At 36.3% G+C, this 22,634-nt stretch overlaps 4 protein-coding genes across 6 annotated transcripts; 2 read left to right on the top strand and 2 right to left on the bottom strand.

Annotated features, from left to right (window-relative positions):
• Positions 1-2: 2 nt before the first annotated feature.
• Positions 3-2,021, bottom strand: LOC130709874 (protein ASPARTIC PROTEASE IN GUARD CELL 1-like). Its single transcript, XM_057559005.1, has one exon. The coding sequence runs from the start codon at positions 1,618-1,620 to the stop codon at positions 130-132; it is 1,491 nt and encodes a 496-aa protein (XP_057414988.1). The 5' UTR covers positions 1,621-2,021; the 3' UTR covers positions 3-129.
• Positions 2,022-3,722: 1,701 nt separating this feature from the next.
• On the top strand, positions 3,723-12,389 carry LOC130716118 (carbon catabolite repressor protein 4 homolog 3). The gene is made up of 12 exons (XM_057566315.1): positions 3,723-4,166; positions 4,257-4,322; positions 5,030-5,082; positions 5,175-5,256; positions 5,855-5,941; positions 6,397-6,489; positions 6,586-6,618; positions 6,776-6,888; positions 11,008-11,116; positions 11,223-11,308; positions 11,431-11,515; positions 12,111-12,389. The coding sequence occupies exons 1-12, from the start codon at positions 3,795-3,797 to the stop codon at positions 12,231-12,233; spliced, it is 1,302 nt and encodes a 433-aa protein (XP_057422298.1). The 5' UTR covers positions 3,723-3,794; the 3' UTR covers positions 12,234-12,389.
• LOC130713460 (F-box/kelch-repeat protein At3g23880-like) lies at positions 12,378-14,123 on the bottom strand. Its single transcript, XM_057563225.1, has 2 exons — positions 13,056-14,123; positions 12,378-12,428 (listed from the first exon to the last, which is right to left on the bottom strand). The coding sequence occupies exons 1-2, from the start codon at positions 14,121-14,123 to the stop codon at positions 12,378-12,380; spliced, it is 1,119 nt and encodes a 372-aa protein (XP_057419208.1).
• LOC130716117 (uncharacterized) lies at positions 12,529-20,573 on the top strand. 3 transcript variants are annotated; one of them, XM_057566313.1, is made up of 11 exons: positions 12,529-14,101; positions 14,915-14,997; positions 15,802-16,149; positions 16,256-16,429; positions 17,026-17,422; positions 17,510-17,793; positions 17,884-17,952; positions 18,467-18,523; positions 19,108-19,160; positions 19,251-19,326; positions 19,415-20,573. In XM_057566313.1, the coding sequence occupies exons 3-11, from the start codon at positions 16,109-16,111 to the stop codon at positions 20,355-20,357; spliced, it is 2,094 nt and encodes a 697-aa protein (XP_057422296.1). In that variant the 5' UTR covers positions 12,529-14,101; positions 14,915-14,997; positions 15,802-16,108; the 3' UTR covers positions 20,358-20,573. The 3 variants fall into 3 exon arrangements, with proteins under 3 accessions (XP_057422296.1, XP_057422295.1, XP_057422297.1); XM_057566312.1 differs by lacking the exon at positions 14,915-14,997; XM_057566314.1 differs by lacking the exons at positions 14,915-14,997; positions 15,802-16,149.
• The last annotated feature ends 2,061 nt before the right edge of the window (positions 20,574-22,634 follow it).

Here is a 22,634-nt window from a genome sequence, read left to right as displayed (position 1 = left end):
ATTCACATATGATGCATGCTACATAAATTTCACACTTAGAATATTCAGTAACTTTTTTATAGTATTATTCTAACACTGGGGTAAATTAGATATTCCCATGTGTTTATATGATGTTTAATACAGGTTTAGCTAGCTACACTTATCAGTAGAGAAACCAATAACAGAATTCACAAGATCAAAGCTGACACGTGTCCCTTGCTGTTGCACGTTCCCTATGATCGATACCGGCTCCACAGATGGGGCGAAAGCAAAGCAGAAAGTTCCCTTATCATCCACCGGAATCAGATACCCCAACACTGGCAACCTCCACGACCCGCCACCGCTCAACTCAAACGACACCGTAGGCACCGTCGCCACAGTCACCGATGAAAAATCATAGCACGTGTCTAGTATCAAGAATCCCTTGGCGCGTCGCAAGTGCCGAGTCAACTCCACGAACGCGTCGCGCATCGCGTTGAACGCCGGAGTCGGCAACCGAGTCACGGTGGTGCCCGAGTCCACGATGATTCCTCCCATCCCCGACGGTTTAATAGCGAACGTCGACGACGGAATAGAGACCCTCCTCCCTCCGACGCTAACTCCGGTAACCCCTACGTAGTAGAACGTTTTAAGCTTCGGGTTACTCAGCAACGGAGCAGTCACTGAGTCTCCGGGTCGGGGCGAGTTGAACTCAAGCGTCGACGATTTGTTCGTGTCGCGGTACACCAAGCAATACGAAAACGACGACGCTTTGATATGGGCCTGGAAAGACAAAGCCCCACGACCCAATCCGAGTATCCCCGCCGCACCGGCGAACGTGCCATGGTTCAAGTGCCCGCAACCTATCGGGACCCGTTTGACCGACCCGTTCTTTCCCAGCGACAACGTTTCCGTCACGAGAACCCCGCTTGAAAACGACCCATCACCGTAAAACACGTCGTACTCGCACCCGTTCTTATAACAACCCGTCAATTCAGAGTCCTTACACTGTTTTGCCTTGCAGGGGACGAGAGCGTAGGAAGATGATGTAGACGGGTCGAAAATCGGGTCGGATTGTTTGTAGCATTGGTTGCAGGGCTTGCACTGGATCCAGTTGATGTCGCTTCCTGTGTCGGGAACTATGTAGAAGTGTTGCGTGGGTTGGCCTACTCCGATTCTGGCAAAGTACTCGCCGGTTCCCTGTGAGACGCCGGAGGTCACCGGTGCTGATAGGTGTTCGGGTCGGAGGTTCGATTTGTTTAGATGGGAGGTGATCCAGCTGACACGGGCTGAGTCACGTCTGAGCCGAGTGAGGACTAAGCTGCGGTAGTTGTGGTGATGGGCATTGAAGAGAGATTCTCTGGGGTGCAATTGGAATGAGAAGGAAGAGGAGGAAGAAGGAGATAGGGTGTGTTGCGTTTGTTGTTGTTGTTGTTCATGGTTTTGGTGGAGGTGGAAAGAGGGTTTAAGGGAGAGGACATGGTGGACTTGGTTGAGTGCTGTTGTGACGTTGAGAACAGAGGTGGAGAATTCAGGGGAAGTTGTTGTTGCTGCAGTAATGTTAGCAGCATCATGAGGAAGAAAATTAAGGGAGAAGATCAGAATTGTGAAGGCAAGGTTCATGAGAATAAAGGATGAGTTGTTGTTGAGAATGAGAGGCATGTCGAAGTTGAAAGTTCATGAGCTGGGGCCTGGGGGAAGATGAACATTGAACACAGCATAGGAATGTATATATAGTTGCATGGAGCGTGAGAATTGAGGTAGTATATAGGAAGTAACATGTGAGGTTCTGGGGTTTCTCATGTGCACTCACGCAGGCCTTACTTCTACTTGGTGCATTGCATGTACTAAAGAGACAGAAAAGGCTACTTATAATATGCGTCAGTTATAATTCAAGGAGAGACAGAGAAATATAGAACTAAATCTCAAATTGAATTTTAGTTGCTAAGGTTATTTACTTTATTTCCATCCACATCTATAGTAAGAAAATAGGAAAATGAAAAGATATGATCGATGAGTGATGTAATGAAAAGAAATGAGAGATATTAAAAATATTGAATTAAGATAAAGAGAAAGTAAATATGAATTATGAGGTCTATCTCTTCTAAATGTAAAGCGGGTCATCTTTGTTATTGATTGAGTTAGTTTATTCACTTTTTAAAGTAGATAATCATTATTAATGATTTTCATGATTTATTTTATAGAGTAATGATATACCCTCTACTTCATCCTCCTAGATACTAAATGAAGCACAATTAAATTTTTTTTTACACTTCTAAAATACCACATGCAGTTTAAACTTTAAAGAGAGTCTCACATGTTAGAGAGGTGAAATTCAAATGTATGAATGTTATTTAGTTGTTTAATGTGAATTTGGTTGTTTATATGTAGCTAGAAGTGGCACCTAAATGTTCAAAAGATGGTCCTAAACACTTGCCCAACACGTGATCCTTCCTGACTATTACTAAATGGGTCAGGGCAGAAGCTCAATATCCTATCTTATGTGGGTAAAAAAAAAAAGCTCTAAAATACCATCCAAAGTCAAAGGCTAACCTAAATCCCTAACTAGGCTTGTATAAAAGCTCAAAACAAAAACATATTGAAAATAGGGGAATACTATCTATATTCGAGTCTAACACTCCGTTTGGATGAAGGAAATTTGTAAAGAGAGAGATAGAGAAGAGGGAGATTGCAAAGAGAGAAGTCAACCACCCTCGTTTGATAACTCCATCGATTTGTTGTGAAGAGAGAATTATTTGTCGCGCTCATTTTTCTCCTCTCTCCAATTTACGAAGAGATAGCATGTGGGTGGTGTTGACTTGTTTTCTCTTTTTGTCCTTGTTCGCTCTCTCTCTCCAAAGTCGTTGGAAGTTGAAAACTTTTATTTTTATTTTGTCGGCACTAAGGTCTTTTCTATAAATTTATTTTATTTTATATTATCCACTTCATTCTTTCTCTCCTCTTTCTCTTTCATCTCTATCATACCAAACAATTAAAAAATCTACTATATTTCCTACCTCTTTTTCTCTACTAATTTTCTCTCTTGTCTATCTCTCATTTATCTACCAAACAGACTGTAAGACTTAATAAAGTACTCTGAGAAACTCTCCATAAAAACTCTCATGTCCAAGTCTGACCTTCATAGATAATATTGCATCATTTTTCCCATACCAAAATTCCTATATAAATTGTGTCAATTCCAATTAGTGAAAGTGGTGGAAGAGATTTGAACGAGTTATGATGCATTCATACCTCATTATGGGCCTATTTGATTGCAATTTTAGTTTTCAGTTTTTAAAATAATTTTTAGAAACAATTTTTAAAAATAGTTTTCAAAAGAAGAAAATAATTTGAATGATGACATGTTTCCTACATTTAGAAAACTAATATATGAAAACTAAAAACTAAAAACATCTTTTTAGTTGTTTTGATTTTTTAGTTGTAAAAACTGAAAATGAGAAATGTTCTAGAAAACAGTTTCTAAAAACAAGTCGTATCAAAAAAACTGAAAACTGTTTTAAAGATTGCAAACAAACAGACCCTGACTCACTCATCTAATTTCTTATTCTTTTTTTTTCTTTCTATCTCTTACTTCTATTTCTATCACATTATTAATCATTATTAATCATATTACTCATTTCTCACCCTATTAAAGCTAGAAGTGTCCTTTTTAATTGTGAACAAATCTTATTGGATCAAGACATGTCACTAATTCACTACTACCACTCATTCAATTTTCTAGATAGAAATTGGACAAACAAAACAAGTTTTGCTATGTAGAAAGAAAAAAAAGAGGATGATTTGAAGCTCTTGATTGATTGCGTAATGTTAAACTAATGGCCTCTTCAACTTCAACTCGTTCCTCTTGCCTCATCGCCTCCTTCTCCTCCTTCACCAACACCGCAAACCGCCACGACCCCTTCTCCTCCTCCTTCAAATTCACCGCTTCACAACAACCTCACTTCCACCGCCGTCGTGGTCACCCTCCCCAATTCCAACGCCACTGGGTTGAAGCACTTGATCATCAATCCCTCGCATTTTCAGAGAGATTCACGGTGGCGTCATACAACATACTAGCAGATAGAAATGCTTTTCACCACCGCGATTTGTACCTCAACGTTCCTTACCCTTTCATCAAATGGGATCGCCGGAAAACCGTTATTTGCCATGAACTCTTTGGATGGAACCCTGATATTATCTGTTTACAAGTATGATGTAACTTTTCTTTCTCCTTTTGTTCCCTCAGCTATTTAGCTAGGATACTTGCTTCAATAATCAAAATGTTTTTCTGTTGACAGGAAGTGGACAAGTATCTTGAACTCTCAAACATTTTGGTCAAAGCAGGATACACTGGATACTATAAGGTATGATGATCTTTTCATTTTCTGAGGCTCATCATGCTGGTTTTGACAAATTATTATAATGTGCATTCAAATTATATGTAATGGCTGTATTTGGATATCCGTTCGCACCGGTGTTAGCACACAGTTTAAGATTTTTGCCCTGTTTGGAAGAACTTATTTAGCATAATTGCATAAGCGCTTGTGTAAGTGTTTGAGAGAGCTTATGCAAACAACTTATGGCCTACCATAAGCTGTTTTGAGCTTATTTTCATAAGCTACTCAGGATAGCTTATGAAAAAGAGTTTATGCTTATATAAAGCTTATTTTCAATTTATTTCAATAAATATTTTAAAATAGCTTATGAATAAGCGCTTATGTCATAAGCGATCCATAAGCGCTTAATTAAGCTGTTTTCCCAAACGGGGCCGTGAATGAAACTTTTCTTATGAATTGAGTTTTGATGAAAGTTTGTCCAAGTTGCACTCAACTGATATCAAAATACACACTAGGACTTCAACTTTTGGTTGATGGGTTTCTACTTTTCTCGATCAACTCTTGGTTCATTGAAGAAAATAACAATAATAATAACAATTCAACATTAAACATGCTGACTTATCTCTTCTAGTGTGAATTTTATTGTTAGCCTGTGCATGTTGGTGGTGGTAGTAGTAGTAGTAAACCATGCTATATGGGTCAGAACCTAATGGATTGTGTACTTGGAGCTGTAGAGGCGCACTGGAGATTCAGTTGATGGTTGTGCCATGTTTTGGAAAGCTGATAAGTAATCTACTAATTGCTCACCTTGCTTTGTTACATAAATATTGATAGATCTAAATCATTTACTTTTGTAAGTCTTTCCTTTCCATCTATCAGATTCAGGTTGTTAGATGGAGAGAGCATTCAATTTAAGGACATTGGTCTTCGTGATAATGTTGCTCAACTTCTAGTTTTTGAGGTATAAGTTCTTTGATGTCAGCTAATATCTTGTAATGATATATAAGTATATAACAATAGTTGTTAATCCTTTTTGGTGTTTTAAAGATTTCCTCATGTTCTTATATTCTATACTTTTGTTTAAAAAAATTATGCGGTTACTTATTAGACACAATTAAACAATATCAATGTCAGGAAATTCTTTGCCTACACCAAACAATTAGGAGCAAATATTGGAGATTATTTGTTCCATGGAACCCTGAAACAAGGAAATGCAAGATTCGCACATAACTTTTCCTGTTTCATAATTTATCCTCATTGGAGGACTGAAAACACCTCATGTTTGCACTCTCCTTACCGCAAGTCAAGGTCCAGAGCATGATCATTTCTTTGCATGACTTTCAATAAGTTATAAAGTTGCATGTACACACAGCATATTATATTATATGATAAGAGATATTGATTATCAGCGGCATTGCAAGAATATTTATTAAACATAAAAGTTTATGTAATATGATCCTCTTATTTTAGTTGGAATGTAACCTCTATTTAGTAAAAATTGTTATACTGTACATCTATTAGCCATCCTTTGCATTTCTAACTTCATTCTGTACAGGCAGATGTGTGAATCTGACTCGAGAAGATTGTTAGTTGGTAACATCCATGTACTTTATAATCCAAACAGGGGAGACGTTAAATTAGGTCAAGTAAGTCTTTTTAATCCCCCCGGCTTCTCCAATGAAGGCACTTTTATTGCACTATAGCTTCTAAATTTTTATAGCATATTCAATAATTCATTTAATATGAGAGGTTAAAAACAATAGTAGTAGGATGAAAATTAAGTATAAAAAGTAAAAAGCAAGTAATATCAGTGTTATGTGAATTGGGAATGGTGTTTGCACGTGGTGCTTTTTGTTATCTTTCCATGCGCTCTTCCTCCTTTTTTCATGAGAGTTCCATTCTATTACCTTCTCAGTTGACCGCTTTTTTGTCTAATATTAAACTCCTGGCTGATCTGTTGGGATAATAATGCCTGATCCGTAAAGAGTTTATGGGCTATGCATTTCATTTTACATTTCAACATTCATTATAAAATATTTAGTCACTTTCTTGCCCTTGCTGTACTCCTGAGTCCTGACAATTGAAATATTTAATATTCCAGATTCGGTTTCTCTTGTCAAGAGCACATACCCTCTCAGAGAAATGGGGTAATGCCCCTGTTGTCCTAGCTGGTGATTTTAATTGTACTCCTCAGGTGCCATTTTCCAGAAAATAGATAGCAGTTTGTCATTTATTTTGTGTTCTTCTTTTTTTTATGTATTGATTTCTCTTTATAATCGTTCATTAACAGAGTGGAATATACAAGTTCTTGTCATCATCGGAGGTGAATCACTTTGAAATTTGTATATCACATTCACGTGATCTTGGTATTGCAAATTCATTCTATACTGAAGACAGATAATAAGATTGATCATTCTAATAATCTAAGTGGTTTATGTTTAAGAATCTTACTTGAAATTGGATGTGTTTTTCGATTGCAGCTTAATATCATGCTATATGACAGAAAGGAGTTATCTGGACAGAAACGATGTCGTCCTGCTCAAGTTTTAGATGAGAAAAAAGATACAGTTGGTCCGCTTAGCTTACCAGATGGGTAATTTTCCATTTTTTTATGATTAATGATACTACTTATGTTCCTATTTATTTGTCAAGTCAAGAAAGAGAAGAAAACACGCCGACCAAGGAAACCAATTATTTTAGGGTTAATCGTCTACTTGGTCCCTGTCTTTGTCTCGCCGTCTGAAATTAGTCCCTCCCCGGAAAATTTACAAATCTAGGTCCTCTCGTTTGCAATAAGTCTGGAGCAGGTCCTCGTCGGAGCCCGGAGCTCCGGCGAGTGATGAAGTGGCACGCTGACTGTGTTAATAATGCTTACGTGGATTTAAACAAAATTAAAAAATAAATAACAAGTCATATTTATTAATCAAATTAACTAATAATAAATCTATTAACAAATCAAACCCTAATCTAATTAACAAAATCAATTTCCCCCAAATAAAAAAATTCCTAAATCAATTTGGGATTTATCAGAAGCATACCCACCCAGAAAATCAACCATAACCCAGAAAAACATACCCACCCATCAAGATTCTTCTTTATCAATTAATCTCTCCACTCACAAATATTTCTCCCTCCACCGTCCACCCCTTATTTTTCATTCTCTTCCTTCTTTCTCAAACCTCAAGATTGCCTCACCCACACATGCTCTTCTTTCATTGATTTTCCTTCTATCTCCAAGAAAACCGAGACATCTCCAACCTCCCTCACCCTTCATCTTCTTCCTCTCAACAAATCAGAAACCCAGAACCACCGAAACTCGCGCCTGCATGCCCACACCACCACCTCCGTCCTCCACCGCCAAGATCCACACACGGTTTCTAGATCTGAGCATCAATCTGCGAATCGTCTTTGTGTTTTTGTCCTAAGCGATTTGTTCTAGGTCCTTTCAGAGTTGCGAATCGTCTTCCACCGCCCAGTTCTGTTGCTGCATAATTTGGAGGAGCTCTTGGGGTGGCGGCGTTGGTTGTCCTGGGTGCGCATGATGGCGGACATGAGGGAGTTAGATACTGAAGGGTCGTAGTCTCCGCCGTTGCAAGGGAGACGCCGATCTGAGTCTCCTGAATTTTTCTCCTGAATCTGGGTTCGATACTGGGTACGGTTTTCTGAAATTGAAAGAAGAAGAAATAAATTTGGGTTTGTTGGCTTTATGAGTTTTTGGTTTGGGGTGAGGTTGGGGTTAAGGGTGGCGGTGGGGAGTGGGTGGGTATGGTGGGAGAGGGTGGAAGGTGAAAAGATGGAGAAATCATGACTTCCCTGCTCTCGATCTCGTCTCTCTCTGTTGGACTTCTGGGTTTTGAAAGTTTAGGAATTTTGTGTTTTGTGTTGTGTTCTGGGATGTTTTGGTGGTTTGGGATTTGATGTGTGAAATATGGTTTCTATAGGTAGATGATGAAGATGAAAATGATGAAGTATATGACTTTTGAGGGTTTATTTTCTGGGGTTTTATTGTTTCTGGGTTTGAGGAGTTGATTTTATGAAAATGGTGAAGAGCTTGATGAACATGGAAGGATGATTTGCTGGTTTCTGCAACAGTAAGGCTGAGACTATTTGTGCCATGCCGTGTGTGCATTTTTTCTTTTCCTGTACCTCTTTTTCCAATTAAACTGGGTTTGTAGCACCACTGGTGCATCTCTTTATTAAACTTGGAATGATGATTATTGATGATGTTGGGGGCTTGGGGCCAACGTATCCTGGGCAATTATTTAGCCATTGTGTTTGCTTTTTCTGGCTGCGGGTTGCTCTTCATGTGGGGGGATTTGGATCTGGTTTTTGGTTCTAGGTGGAAATGTTGCTTCATAGCTTATTGGATTTATGTTTTTTAATTGGTACCTGTTTCGTGTTCTGATAGGTTCTAGATTTTAATTTTTTTCAATTTGGGTATTGTAAAAGGAGGATGAAGATGATGGGATGGAGAAGATGAAGATATTTGTGAGATGATAAAGATGATGAACAAGGAGATGAAGATTTTTTATTTTCTGGAAATAGAAAAAAATTATGATGTGTAATTTAATTTAATTTAGTTTGGGGTTTTAACTTAATTTAATTTTCTGATGTGTAATTTTTATTTTTATTCTTTAAATCCACGTAAGCATTATTAACACAGTCATCGTGCCACTTCATCACTCGCCGGAGCTCCGGGCTCCGGCGAGGACCTGCTCCAGACTTATTGCAAACGAGAGGACCCAGATTTGCAAATTTTCCGGGGAGGAACTAATTTCAGACGGCGAGACAAAGACAGGGACCAAGTAGACGATTAACCCATTATTTTATTATAATTGTTTTACAAACTTCCTGTTTTACCCTTTAACCTCTGGACTACTCAATAGTGAAGATTTTATTGTACTTCAAAATTACTAGTTGGGCATCAAAGTATAATGGTGCAAATGATAATTTATGTTATCTTGAACAAATAATCAGTAACAATTTTTTTTTTCTTTGAATAAATATTCTTTCACACCTCAAAAATGAGGTGGAAAGAGGTGGAGGAGGAGAGAGATAGGAAGAAAAGAAAAAGTAAGAGAGAGAAAGTATAAGATGTGATAGATGATAAGAGGAGAGAGATAGAAATAAAAATAGGTGAAAATGAAGTGGAGAAAAAATGAGGTGTGAGTATATCATTATTGGTTTTTCTTTTTATCTGCAGAGATAAATAGGACTGGATGCAACATATTATAAGCCAAGCAGTTTGCATGTGTAGTTTATAGCTTTATATAGTAATGAATTACTGTTTGATATAAGCTGTCAGTTATCACAAACCTAAGCTGACAGTGTATTAGTGTAAAATCATCAGTTTGATTACATTTTTGAGATTAGGCAGTTTTGCATTTTCACTGTTTATAAAACATTCACTTCACTCGTGCATTTTTGTGTGTGTTTTCTACATTAAGGGTTGATTGTATTAATCTCTTTTCTCTGTTCACTTCCATTATTTCCTTAAGAATATTTTATTTTTTCTTAAATTTTCTAAAAGAGACCCGTAGAAGCACCGGTAAGGTAAGCTGGCTAGATGGAGAACGGTTCAATAGTTAGAGGTAGAACTGTAGAAGGATACCATGAAAAAATCGTAGTAGTCAATCCCGGATAGCGGCACGTAGTGGCCGCCTCCAAAAGTGGGACAGCGGGATGGCCTACGCTAATCTTTTATATATAATATTATATAATTAGTAGTTTAATACTATATACATATAAATACTAAAAACTGATGAATATTACCTAAAATTCATAACATTCGTAATAGCAATAAAAGTCATAAGTCTTGAACAATAGCATACAACTAAAAACCACTCAAAAGCAAGATAAAAAGAAGTTCAAGCCTCTAAGGCTTAAAGTAACAAAACATCAACATTGAAATAAGAGTTCCTAGCTAGTAGCAACAATTAAGGGGTGGTCGCCACCAGAGAGGAGACTTCAAGTAAGAGGGGCAAAGGCAGAGTGCGGAATGCAATTAAAGAAGCAAAGGCTTTCAAGTTTAATCTAAATTGCTCTTGAAAGTCCTATTATACCCCTAAAAAGGGTGCCCAACAGTTTAAAACCTTAAACCTGGGGCTGTATGTCTTTTTTCCCATCGTCCATATAGCGCTGTTACTTCCCGCTTTTAACCGCTATTGGGGCTGCTTTGGCTGCTATTCGTGCCGCTATTTCATCTCAACAGCGGCAGGGAGCCACTCCGCTCCGGTACACCGCTATAGCGCTATTGACCAATATGGAAAAAATAATATCAAACCATTAAGAGGGATTGAAAAGTAAACGGTCCTTATAAGGTATTATAGTGTCATTTGATCTATATAGCGGACTTCATCTGGTAGGAATAAAGACTTGGTTTTTCGTTGTTAACTTTTATTTTTGAAGGTTTTAGAAAGAAAGAACCTTGACCTTTTATTTTAATTGAATTTGCTAAAATCTATTCATTAAAACTGTTGTATATGATACCTGCATTTTGTGGCAATTTTTGTATGATATAAATTGTAACATTTTCTGACCTTTTTTTTGTGTTTAATATTTTACGACCTTTAATTGTGCTATGTATCACTTTCTCCGCTTCTGCTGTTTGGAACTTCCTCCTGTTTATTAATTGAAGAAGGCATGTTTCTGGAAATTGTTTGTGCTATTCAGTGTTATCTCTGTATATTGCTCTCAAGCTTTACTGTTCCAGGTTGTTGGATTGCTGGACAGATGAAGAGGTAAAAATTGCTACTGGTGATTCTGAGCGTCATTTGGCTATGCATCCATTAAAGCTGAAAAGTTCATACGCCACAGTGAATGTACCTAATCATTCTTTTGTAGCATACTTTTTTGATGAATTTTCATATACCTCCTCACCCCCTCGGGTCCATACCAATAGAATAATAAAATGATATACCTTTTCAGGGTTCAACTGGTACACGGGGACTCAATGGTGAACCCGTGGCAACTTCCTATCACTCAAAGTTTCTTGGTTCTGTAGATTACTTATGGTAATCAAATCAATGCCTTTTACTAAGCTCTGATGCAGATTTTGGATATGAGAATTATGATGGTTGTGGCTTTCGTGATGACTATTACCTTATAACTATAAGGTTTATTGCACTTGATGCAGGTACTCTGATGGTATTGTACCTACAAAAGTTCTTGATACCGTTCCAATGAACGATCTTCTGAGGGCAGGTGGTCTCCCATGCAAGGTATTACTGCTTGGCTTTTGCTACTAGATGCCAATTTCAAGTTAAAATTCTTGAAGAGTTGAATTGCCTTAATGATTCAGCATGCACTATAAAGGGGTTGTAGAAGTTTTCACGATATAATAATGGAAAACTAGCAATTAAGAAATATAAGATATATTTTTGGAGATCCTAGATGTGGACCCATAATTTAGTGGCTCCGAAGGTTTCCTTTGTGGGTTTTCAAACCACCAACTTGCACCCACTTGGAGAAAAAGGAAAACAGGATTGAAGGTTGAATCTTTAACTTGTTGCTACTGGGAATTGGACAAAGTTAATGATGATGCCTGGATTATAGGACAAATAAGCTTAAATTAAGTGCTTATCACATGAGAACTATATCATAAGCTGATTTGAGAAGCTTAATGAAGCACAAAAGAGTTTATGGATTGCTTTTATAATCTAAGTGAAGAGGAGTTAATATTAAAACTAACTTGTGGAGGTTTCAGGGTATATTAAATCATAATGATCCTTGGCCAAATGTCTCGACTCTCGACACATTTTTGTTTTTTACACTGCAATTCTTTCCAATCTAACTAGTCTTTTTCTTGATCAATAGAAAGTGGGAAGCGACCATTTGGCTTTGGTTTCTGAATTTTCCTTCTCAGTTACCCATAATAAATCAACTGACACAGCATCCTCTAGAGTAGATATTGAAGAGAATGGCGATCTGCAGTCTTAAGAAAAAAACTCAGCATTTGTGTTAAAAGATTATTTGCTTTTGATATTTATATTTGTTGTTGATGTATATGAGCTGAAATATATATTAGATGGCTCTTCAAAGATTATTTGCTTTTGATATTTATATTTGAATGCTTAAATGCATTCAAATTCCAAATGTTTCCTTAATTTTAGTGACAACTTTCATCAACCTAGTCTAAAGAAAACAGAAAAAAACAATATCCTAAAGGAAAACGAACTCCTAAAACTCTATATCCATTCTAGTAATATGCAGATATTTAGCCACACTTTCAACAACACTGTTTCGGTGGTTTACTCAGCATAGCTCAAATTAGTTGAATTCGGGTTGCAACTTGCAATCTGCGTATCACTTGAAGTTCAAGCTGTGGTAAATTTTCTTAATGTAAATCAAGAAATTATAAATTAGAAGACAATTCCTTTTCTAATTAGTTGAATAAAGCATTACAATGCAAAAATTAGTTCAACATCACTACATCAGGAACATTAGAGGAAGTTAAATGAGTTCATATGATATATAGAAACAAATCCTCATAATATACAAATGAAAGCGTGTCTGGAAATCCGACAAGTTTTCACGCTAGATAGAAGTGTGATTTTGAAAGGTTTAAATATGAAACCAAACATTATATTCAAGAGGCGAAACCTCGCATTAGCAAGAAGAGACAAGTGCATGCATTAAACAAGGTAATTTATCTCTCCTTTTTTTTTGGGTAAAGAAATAAGGTAAATTAATCTCTCCTTTCCTTTTTTTTGTCAAGAAACAAGGTAAACTAATCTCTCCTTTCAATGGAACTAGACTTGCCACATAATTCACAGCTTGAAAACATGAGATTCCATCTGTATGCATCATCTTTATTAGGACATCCTTAGATTCTTTTGTATCAACATTGTAGGACGTGATCTTTCCACAAGACACCATCTCCATAAGAAGCTCATTCCCCTTCCAGAAAACCCAAGGTTTAGGCACTTCTTCTGTCAAATGTTTTATAGTTCTCATGTGGGTCCAAGAACCAAATCCACCCATCACCCATATGTCAAAATTGGACGGGGATTGATAACTACAGCAGACCAGTGAGATGGAGTCATTCCACACAGTTAGAGTACTACCATTGCGTTCGATAATATTGACACCCGGTGGCTTTGGCACCATTTGGAAAACCCCATCATCCATATTCAATGCCACAATTACAATGGAATAGTCTTCACGGTACCGTGCCCACCAGTAGAAAGTTCTATTAAAGCACATTGCAAAATCATTATAATTTAAATACAAAAGCTCAACATTGGTATTAGGCATCACTGCCCACGAATCTGTACTTAAAGTATATTGCTCAACAACCCTAGCATAATAATCTGTGGCGTTCTGCCTTTTCCGAATGCTTATAACTTTAAAATCATCAGTGAAGGAATCATACCCCATTCCAACTGCTACACGTGAGCTATGCTCAATAGTGAAAGGAGGAAGTTTTCTAAATTCTCTGGTTAATGGGTTATACAAAAGAATATAATCAAGTGAAGACAAGCACACTATACCATTAGAGTGACCACAAATTTGGTAGCACCTTGAAAAATATTTGGATGGCCATGGGGGTATTGGGGTTTCCATGCCAATGCCAGTGGCAGACAAGGAAAAGAGTTTGTATATTTCCAATTTCAGGTCATTCACTATGTGGGAGGGAAGCTTGAGAAGCACGTCATTCGCAGCAGAGTTTTGGTTTTTGATAAAGTGGCGAGACAAGAACTTGGTGTCATAGTGTAAAAGAGCAAACCAGTGTTTGCACACACACTTGAAGCGCATCAACGACTTGCACGGCAGTCTCACAAGGATATTCTCCACCAACTCTTGAGGTAGATTTCGAACCTTCTCCATTACCTCCTAGCTACTCCTGCTCTTCTCTTTTGTTCCATCTCGCTTATTGGAATTGATATATTAGGATTTGGAGTAAAAACTCACTCAAACTTAACTTTTTTATTTTATTTTATTTTATTATCCGATTTAATCTACTTAAATTTTAATTTGATTCTATTTTTCAAGTGCCCAATCTTATCACGTCTAAAGTTGTAAGATGAAAATATAGCTTGTTTATATATAAGTATCCTATAATATCTTCACGATATTTCAAAATAATGTAAAGTATTCTTTAGATTGAGTTCTTATTTTTTTATTTAACTGGGATTATGAATCTTAATTAATTTTCTTATTTAACTATAATTAAGAGTTTATTCATTACTATAATTTGTAAGATTACATACAATAATACATTAGTAACTTAAATTTTTTTAAAAAAGTTGTTATCAATGAATTTAAAAATTGATTCAATCCAATTGTTTTGTGGTTATGGGAGGAATTTTTTGTGGGACTCCATTCGAAGAAGGTGCTGTTCTTTGTTGCTAAAATTGCCTTGCATAAGTTCTGTATGAGCTCTCTTTTTTTCTCTTATGCTGGTTTGGAATGCAGTCCACCCTGTGTTGGTGTACTGAACTACTGATGTAATTTTTTCTTCCTTTTCTCTTGTACAAATGGGTTGTAGGCTTGTAGCACCCTTATTGCTACTATTAATTCATTCATTTTGGCTTTCCAAAAAAAATCCAAACATGAAAACAGTAACAACAATATCCTAAAGGAAAACAAAATCCTAAACCTAAATGTCCATATTCCAGTCCGGTATGCAGATATTTCACTATCAAAACCAAAAAGCTCAACGTTGGTATTATGCAGCACAGTCCATGAATCAGCACTTAAGGTATATTGCTCAACTGAATTCACCCTTTTTCCAATCCTTATGACCTTAACACTATGTTTGGTAGGGAAGAGAGAGATAGAAAAGAGAGAGTAGAGAAGAGAGAAGTTGAGTAGAGAGAAATATGTGAGAAATATAGTTGATTTGTAAGTTGTTTGGTATGGTAGAGATAAAGAAGAGAGAGATGAGTAATAATGAGGTGGAAGAGAGAGAAAAAGTTAACTTTTAATTAAAAAATCATTTTTAAATACAAAGAAAATAAAATTTACTGAGAGATTGCAGATAGTGGCGGTTCTAACCGCCACTAACTGCACAGAATAGAAAAAAAAGCCGCCAGCCACTTTCTCTTCGCAAAACGCGAAGAACTCAAAAAGGCAAAAAATCCCACCCTCTATCTCTCTCTTGTCTACAGTACATGCTTACCAAACAAATGTACATCATCAACCTCTCTCTTATCTCTCTCTCTTCCCTCAATCTCTTCTCAACCTCTCTCCTGCCAAACACACCGTAAAATCATCAGTGAAGGAATCGTACCCCTTTTTTCTTTTAAATCAGTTCTCAAAAAACATTTTCTTTACACCGTCCATGAATCGGATTTTAGTGATACGGGATATCAATTTTTTTATTTAATTTAATTAGTTCACCTAGTACATTCTTAAAATCTGAATGTTCAATTATGTTTAAAGAAAATTAAATTATGGTACATCAAGTTTTTCTCTCATATTTATAAAAAAAAAAAACTTTTTCTCTCATAAAAATAGTCAGTATTTTATAGTGACCGTTGATCAGTCCCACTTGATTCAACAGACGAGATATTCCCGCACAGAATTTAGTAACCGTATTACACGAAGCACGCTCTCGTATCCGCCACGTGGCATCCACCGACTCAACCTTCAGAGAGAAAGAGAAAGAGAACGAAAGAAAGAAGAAGAAGAACCAGAAAACAATGCAATGCAATGCAATTCAATATTTGTGTTTGTTTCATTGAATTGATTTCTAAGAAGAAGATAAAACGAAGAAGAATCATCATCTAATCTAACAACTACCTCCATAAATTTTCTTGATTTCGCAACATTTCATCGAATCGAATCGAATCTCCTCCGATCGATTGAGAATGCAACGCGTTGTTGACAACGTCCTCGCCGTCACTAAAGAGTAAGCGCCGCGTTTCTCATCATCTTCTTTGTTTCGAACTTGGAACCTTCAATTCAATTTTGCAGACTTCGGATTTGAATTTGAATTTGAATTTGGGTTCGTACAGGTCGGTGAAGACCTTTACTTATGAGTCGTTGAACAATATTGTGAGGTTGATCAATGGAGTTTCAGCTCTTTTGTTGACATTGTTACCTGGTAAAGCTACTATACTTGAAGGCATTCAGGGTTGGGAGCTCAGACCTACTTTCCGTGGACCGCGATTTCCTCGTTGGATGGAAAAGTATGTGGATACTTCTTTTCAGATTCTTTACATTTTGCAACTTACCATGTTTCGATTGTGTTGTTAATCCTTTTAAAATTGATTATGAAGTCAGAGAAGAAGATTATGAGTAGCTTCTCGGTGTCAGAATTGATTTTGAGTAAAAATAAGTTAATACAAACATGCTATAATTCAAATATGATGTTAGAATGTAATACATCTTTGTCCCCGAATGATAGCTCAAGTGGTAAGAGCCGAGAGGCATGTTGGTTGGGTGGGGGAGGTCCAGGATCCCTCACGGGTGCAATTTATCTTTCTGATGTACCAAAAAAAAGAATGTAATACAACTTTAATATAGTTATTGGAGTCATCCTGCTTTGGATTGTGTTCCTTCCCACCCCTACATGTTAATAGCATGTTTGTAAATCCTTCTAAAATTGATTTTGAAGCTAGAATCAATCGTGGGAAGAAGCTTATGTGAGTAGCTTCTCAGTAGCAAAGTTAATTAAGTAAAAGTAAGCTAATCCAAACATGCTAGAATTCGAGCGTGCTGGTTGAATGTGCTACATCATTTTTTATCTAGTTGGCTGTTCTTGACATTGTTTTCCTGTTTCTAGTGGTGTATCTTCTTTCAACCACTTTATTCATGAGCTTGCTGTGGATTCGGATACTTCAAGCCTCGAATACTCATCTGGAGAAGAAGATATGGACGGGTGTGAATATCTTTCATCTCCCTCGTCTCAGGGTTCTAGGGCCTCTAGAGATAGTTTTGCAGATTACGGTAGGCGTCAGGTAGATTGGATCCAGTATATCTTACTCTGGATTTGGGTTCCTATCAAGTTTTTGCTGGGGATTCCTTTTTATCTTTTCCAGTTAGTTTGTTCTGGAGTGTCAAGGCCAATTTCTATCTCTGGAAATCAGAACTCTTCACAAGAACATTCAAATAACAGAGTCCAAAGCCTCAAGGACCAAATTATCCATCGCGCTACTGATAGGAGACGTGGTATCATAGAGGTTGTGCAACAATTTCTATCCTTATTAATTTGTGATGTGTCTTACTTATCAATTATAATTTATTTGTAGTTTTTTTTTGTTAATCAGGATCTTAATTTAGGCATAGAGATATGTATAGAAGCCGTGTTTGATATGGTTCACAAGGCAGTACATCTTCTTCTTTCCCCATCAGAAGCTTTTGCTGCATTACATAGGTTGTTTTCATCTCATGAAAGAAGTGTCATAGATGATAATGATGGTGCTGAGGATGCCTCCATTTCTACAGCTACACTTGGAGAGAATGACCCAACACCTACAGAGAGGAATACCAATTATCGCCAGTCCTTGAACACAGATGCCCGTACATGTCAGGATGTCATAACAGAACTTGGGTAAAGGCTATTGTGTAACTACCTTTGTGATTATTCATTGTGTTGACTCTTGTTTGTCCGCTTCATAATTTATTCTTCTACCTCTGGCAGGTATCCATACGAAGCTATTCATGTGATCACTAATGATGGATATGTTCTTCTTTTAGAAAGAATACCTAGGTAAATTATATATTTTTCAGCCAAATTGTATGGAACTTTATAAATGTAATGATCTAGACTTTGATTTTTGAACTCATAATGATCTTTCGATATTATAATTAAATGCATTGCTTCTGGTTTTCCATCGCCAGTAGGCAATCACTTCAGAAATAAAGACATCATGTATTAATCATGATACTACATGATTATTTGATTTGATATCTTTTGATCTCTTAGCTATTTTTTGTTGTATGAAATGAAGACAACTGATATCTAAAATGAAATTATTACGTTTGACTTGTGCCCCTTTCATTGTAGTCATGTTGTGTCTTTTCATTCTTAAGTTGTGACTCATTCCTGACATAAATATAGCACATACGAAATTCATAACTCAGAAAATATCTGAGAAAGCTATACCACAATGTATTTGATTATCACTAATGGTTAGCAGTGTGTGGTAACAATGGGAAGGTTGCTGTACTGTTGTAATTTATTTCATTGTGTACAGTCTAATGCCTGTAATCTGACTTCATAGGCGAGATGCTAGAAAGGCTGTTTATCTTCAGCATGGAGTTATGGATTCATCAATGGGGTGAGTTACTGCTGTCTCTATCTTGCTTACTTCTGATCTTGAATCTGTTATCATTATTGCTATTATTTTGTTGTTTTTGCTTGACTATTATTGCTACAGGAGATAAACATATTTTGTGAAGCAGCCTGGGTAAATTTTTTTGTTGCATATATCATCGCATATAGGATAGGAGCATATTGCAACTGGAATTGGTTTTATTACCAAAGGATAGCTATTTGAATATATGCGTGCTAACAGAAGCAACTTCATTAGGCCCTCCGCGTAGTTTTTCTCCTTGAGAGTTGAGAGGTGTGTAGGGAAGTGGGAGTCCCCTTATAAGCCTTAAAACTATCTTGACTTGGGAGGCTTTGTGTGTGAGTTGTGATCTCGTCAAGACATGTACGGTGGACTTATGAGCTATAAGTTTTGATTTTATCCTGATTTTTCTGTTTTGTCCTTTATTTATCTTCTATGAATTATGAACTTTTTTCTATTATGGAAATGATTTAAAAGTTCAATTATTTGTACGTCAAAGTTTTCTTCTCTGGCCTTCATGTTGTGATCTTAGTTTTATTAGTCTAACAAGTTAAACTTTTCTGGTTCAGTTGGGTGTCGAACGGTGTTGTTGGCTCTCCAGCTTTTGCAGCCTATGATCAAGGTTTGTTATATTTTTCAAAGATAGGATTTCTGCTCAACAAAAAATCAGTCTTTTGGCATTATCACATGTATAAGTTTCTTTTATTTTCAGGGTATGATGTGTTTCTGGGAAACTTGCGCGGTTTGGTTTCTAGGGAACATATCAACAAGAACATATCCTCACGTGAGTAAGTTCTCAAAGCGAACCCTTCTGTGTTAGACTACTTACCAACGAAAATCAATGGATAATATTGTCATGGAATTAATGTAATGCAGGTACTGGCGGTACTCCATCAATGAACATGGAACTGAGGATATCCCTGCTATGATAGAGAAAATCCATCAAGTAAAAACTGCTGAGTTGAGGCTTAGTAAACCCGACATCGAGGAGGATAACAATGATGATCAGCTTTACAAGCTTTGTGCAATTTCCCATAGTTTGGGAGGGGCATCTGTGTTGATGTATGTCATCACGCGTAGGATAGAAAGGAAACGCCATAGACTTTCTAGATTGATTTTGTTATCACCTGCTGGTTTTCATCAAGACTCTAACCTGGTTTTCTCTGTGGTTGAGCATGTAGTATTTTTGCTGGCTCCTATTCTTTCTCGTATTTGCCCCGCCTTCTATATTCCGACCCGGTTTTTCCGAATGCTTGTTAACAAGTTAGCTAGGGACCTGCAAAACCTGCCTGCAGTTGGAGGTTTGGTTCAAACCTTAGTGAGTTATGTTGTTGGTGGGGACAGTTCAAATTGGGTTGGAGCATTAGGATTACCTCATTACAACATGAATGATATGCCAGGAGTGTCATTCTATGTTGCTCTTCATCTTGCACAGATAAAGAGAACCAGAAGATTCAGAATGTTCGATTATGGGAGTGCTTCTGCTAACATGGAGGTGTATGGTTCACCTGAGCCTTTGGACTTGGCTGAAAACTACAGGCTCATTGACGTTCCTGTTGATCTTGTTGCTGGCCAGAAAGACAAGGTGATAAGGCCTTCAATGGTGAAGAGACACTATAAACTGATGAAGGAAGCTGGTGTGGATGTTTCATTCAATGAGTTTGAATATGCTCATTTGGATTTCACCTTCTCCCACCGTGAAGAACTTTTGTCATATGTTATGTCACGTTTGCTGCTTGTGGAGCCAAATTCAAAGTATCAACTAAATCAAAGGGGTGTAAGATTGAGGAAGAAAGTGCAGGCTTCAGTTAATGGGTAGAATAGAATGTGAGAGAATGTATATATTATAATTTTCTACTGAAGTGTGTGTGTATATGTGTGTTCTCTTCCTTCAAATCATCCTTTTGCATTTGATTGGATTTTTTCTTCCGTTTGGAGGAAGGATAGATGTTGGAACATTGTAAAATAGTGTTAAATTATCTGAATAGAACAATAGGAGTCAATAGAATCTTTTATGGAACTGTGTTATTATTAATTGTCCACTTAGAGAAAATAATTATGTTCTAATATATCTGTTCACTTGGAATTTTTAGAGAATATTAGTTCATGTATAACTAAATACATTTTAAAGGGTAATATGGGAAAATAATAGTATTTTTAAAAAATTAAAAAATATTAATTATGTTCTTTCTCTTTTTAGACAATTAATAAGGGGTAGTACTAGATTTTCTCAGGTTCATGATGATAGATTGAATAAAGTACTGTAGCATTTTTATTTGCAAATGACCAAGATATTGAGGATTATTATAGTTTATCACTGCCTCTATAGTCGGGGCTTGAGAGGCTTACTGATGATCCGAGATTTAAAGTTATTTTTCTAGTTTATTTGCATGTAGTTTAATATGGTTCTTAGGATATTTCGGTCATTTTATGACATTTTAGGTTTATTTCATGCATTTTAATGTTTTTATTTGGTTTTAGTATTTTTCTACATTTTATATTATTTTTCTAGATATTATTAGGATTTGAATTAGTTTTATCTTTTATTTATTTTTATTAGGATTTAGTTGCTTTAACTTGGGATTACATAAGTTCACTTTAAGGTGTTATCTTATTTTTATCTCTTATATATTTTTATTTACTTTATTTTAGGAGTAAAATTGGAGAAAAAGAGAAAAATCCAGAGCTGTTGTCTTACCAGCGCAACAATTTGCTGCGATAGCACCGGTTTGCGTCTGCTGTTTTACGCAGCACAATAAACCGCCGCGAAAGGACCTGCACTGTCAAGAACGAAAAAATTCACTATAAAATCCGTTTTTAACCTACTTTTTTATGATCCCTTCATCTTTCTCTTATTCTAAACCTAATAAACATTTTTTGGAATACTCTTGGAGTATTTGTTTGGTGGAGAGGAAGGCTAGGCCCTTGAGGGTCAGTGTCGCACCATGGAAGAAGGTGACAACTTATCTGAACGCACATGACTTCGTTCTATCTTTTGCTTTTCTATTTACCCATTTTGTGTTGTAACTCTCTTTGCAATTATATTTATGAGTTTTCATTATTTGGTGTCTCTCTTTACGCTTAATGTTTCTATTGGGGGATTGATGATTTTAAGGGTTTATATTAATTAATAAATAGATTGGAAAATTGATATGAATTGATTATGCTTAGTTCATATTGATGCAAAATCCACTTTTCAAAAACCAACTTTTCAATATGACAATGGAAAAGTGAGTTTTGCATCAATATGAACTAAACATACATAAATTCATATCAATTGTTCAATATATTTATGAATTAATATAAACCCTTAAAATTATCGATCGGCCAATAGAAACATTAAGCGTAAAAAAAGATAAACTCTTAAATATAATTGCATAAAAGTATTACCAAATTGTCACCTACCTTCCTGACACCGACACTCAAGGGTGTAGCCTTCCTCTCCACCAAGCAATTGCCTTCAAGAATCTCCCCAAAAGTGTTTATTAGGTTTAGAATAAGAAAAAGATGAAAAGATCTAAAAAATTATGTTAAAAACGGATTTTGTAGTGATTTTTTCGTTCTTGTCCGTGCATCTCCTTTCGCGGCGGTTTATTGCGCTACCTTAAACAGCAGACGCAAACTGACGCTATCACAGCTGTTTGTTGCGCATGTAAGACCACAGCTCCGAATTTCTCTCTTTTCCCCCCTTTTCTCCAAATCTTCTCCTAAAATAAAGCAAAAAATATATATAGAAGATAAAAATAAGATAACGCCTTAAAATGAACTTATATAATCCTAAGTTAAATCAACTAAATCCTAATAAAAATATATAGAAGATAAAACTAATTCAAATCCTAATAATATCTAGAAAAATAATATAAAATGTAGAAAAAATACTAAAACCAAATAAAAAACATTAAAATGCATGAAATAAGCCTAAAGTGTTTTAAAATGACTGAAATATCCTAAAGATTATATTAAACTACATGCAAATAAACTAGGAAAATAGTCTTAAATCTCGGGTCATTATTGACCAAGTGATGGATGTCAGGCGCTCTGGAATGCTTATATCTAACTCATGAACTTAACTGATCGAAAGTTCTATGATAACACC

Source organism: Lotus japonicus, chromosome 4 (genome assembly GCF_012489685.1).
Source record: "Lotus japonicus ecotype B-129 chromosome 4, LjGifu_v1.2".
NCBI lineage: Eukaryota > Viridiplantae > Streptophyta > Magnoliopsida > Fabales > Fabaceae > Lotus > Lotus japonicus.
Note: the sequence above shows the minus strand (reverse complement) of the source record. Positions and strands in the feature narration are given on the sequence as shown.

Coding starts and splice junctions, on each gene's coding strand:
- LOC130709874 (XM_057559005.1), bottom strand. CDS start 1,620: ATGCCTCTCATTCTCAACAACAACTCATCCTTTATTCTCATGAACCTT.
- LOC130716118 (XM_057566315.1), top strand. CDS start 3,795: ATGGCCTCTTCAACTTCAACTCGTTCCTCTTGCCTCATCGCCTCCTTC. Junction 5,083..5,174: donor ATGTTTTGGAAAGCTGATAA/GTAATCTACTAA, acceptor TCCATCTATCAG/ATTCAGGTTGTTAGATGGAG. Junction 5,257..5,854: donor CTCAACTTCTAGTTTTTGAG/GTATAAGTTCTT, acceptor CTGTACAGGCAG/ATGTGTGAATCTGACTCGAG.
- LOC130713460 (XM_057563225.1), bottom strand. CDS start 14,123: ATGGAGAAGGTTCGAAATCTACCTCAAGAGTTGGTGGAGAATATCCTT. Junction 12,429..13,055: donor TTCAAGCTGTGAATTATGTG/GCAAGTCTAGTT, acceptor TGTTTTCTTTAG/ACTAGGTTGATGAAAGTTGT.
- LOC130716117 (XM_057566312.1), top strand. CDS start 16,109: ATGCAACGCGTTGTTGACAACGTCCTCGCCGTCACTAAAGA. Junction 16,150..16,255: donor GTCCTCGCCGTCACTAAAGA/GTAAGCGCCGCG, acceptor GGGTTCGTACAG/GTCGGTGAAGACCTTTACTT. Junction 19,161..19,250: donor TTTTGCAGCCTATGATCAAG/GTTTGTTATATT, acceptor TTTTATTTTCAG/GGTATGATGTGTTTCTGGGA.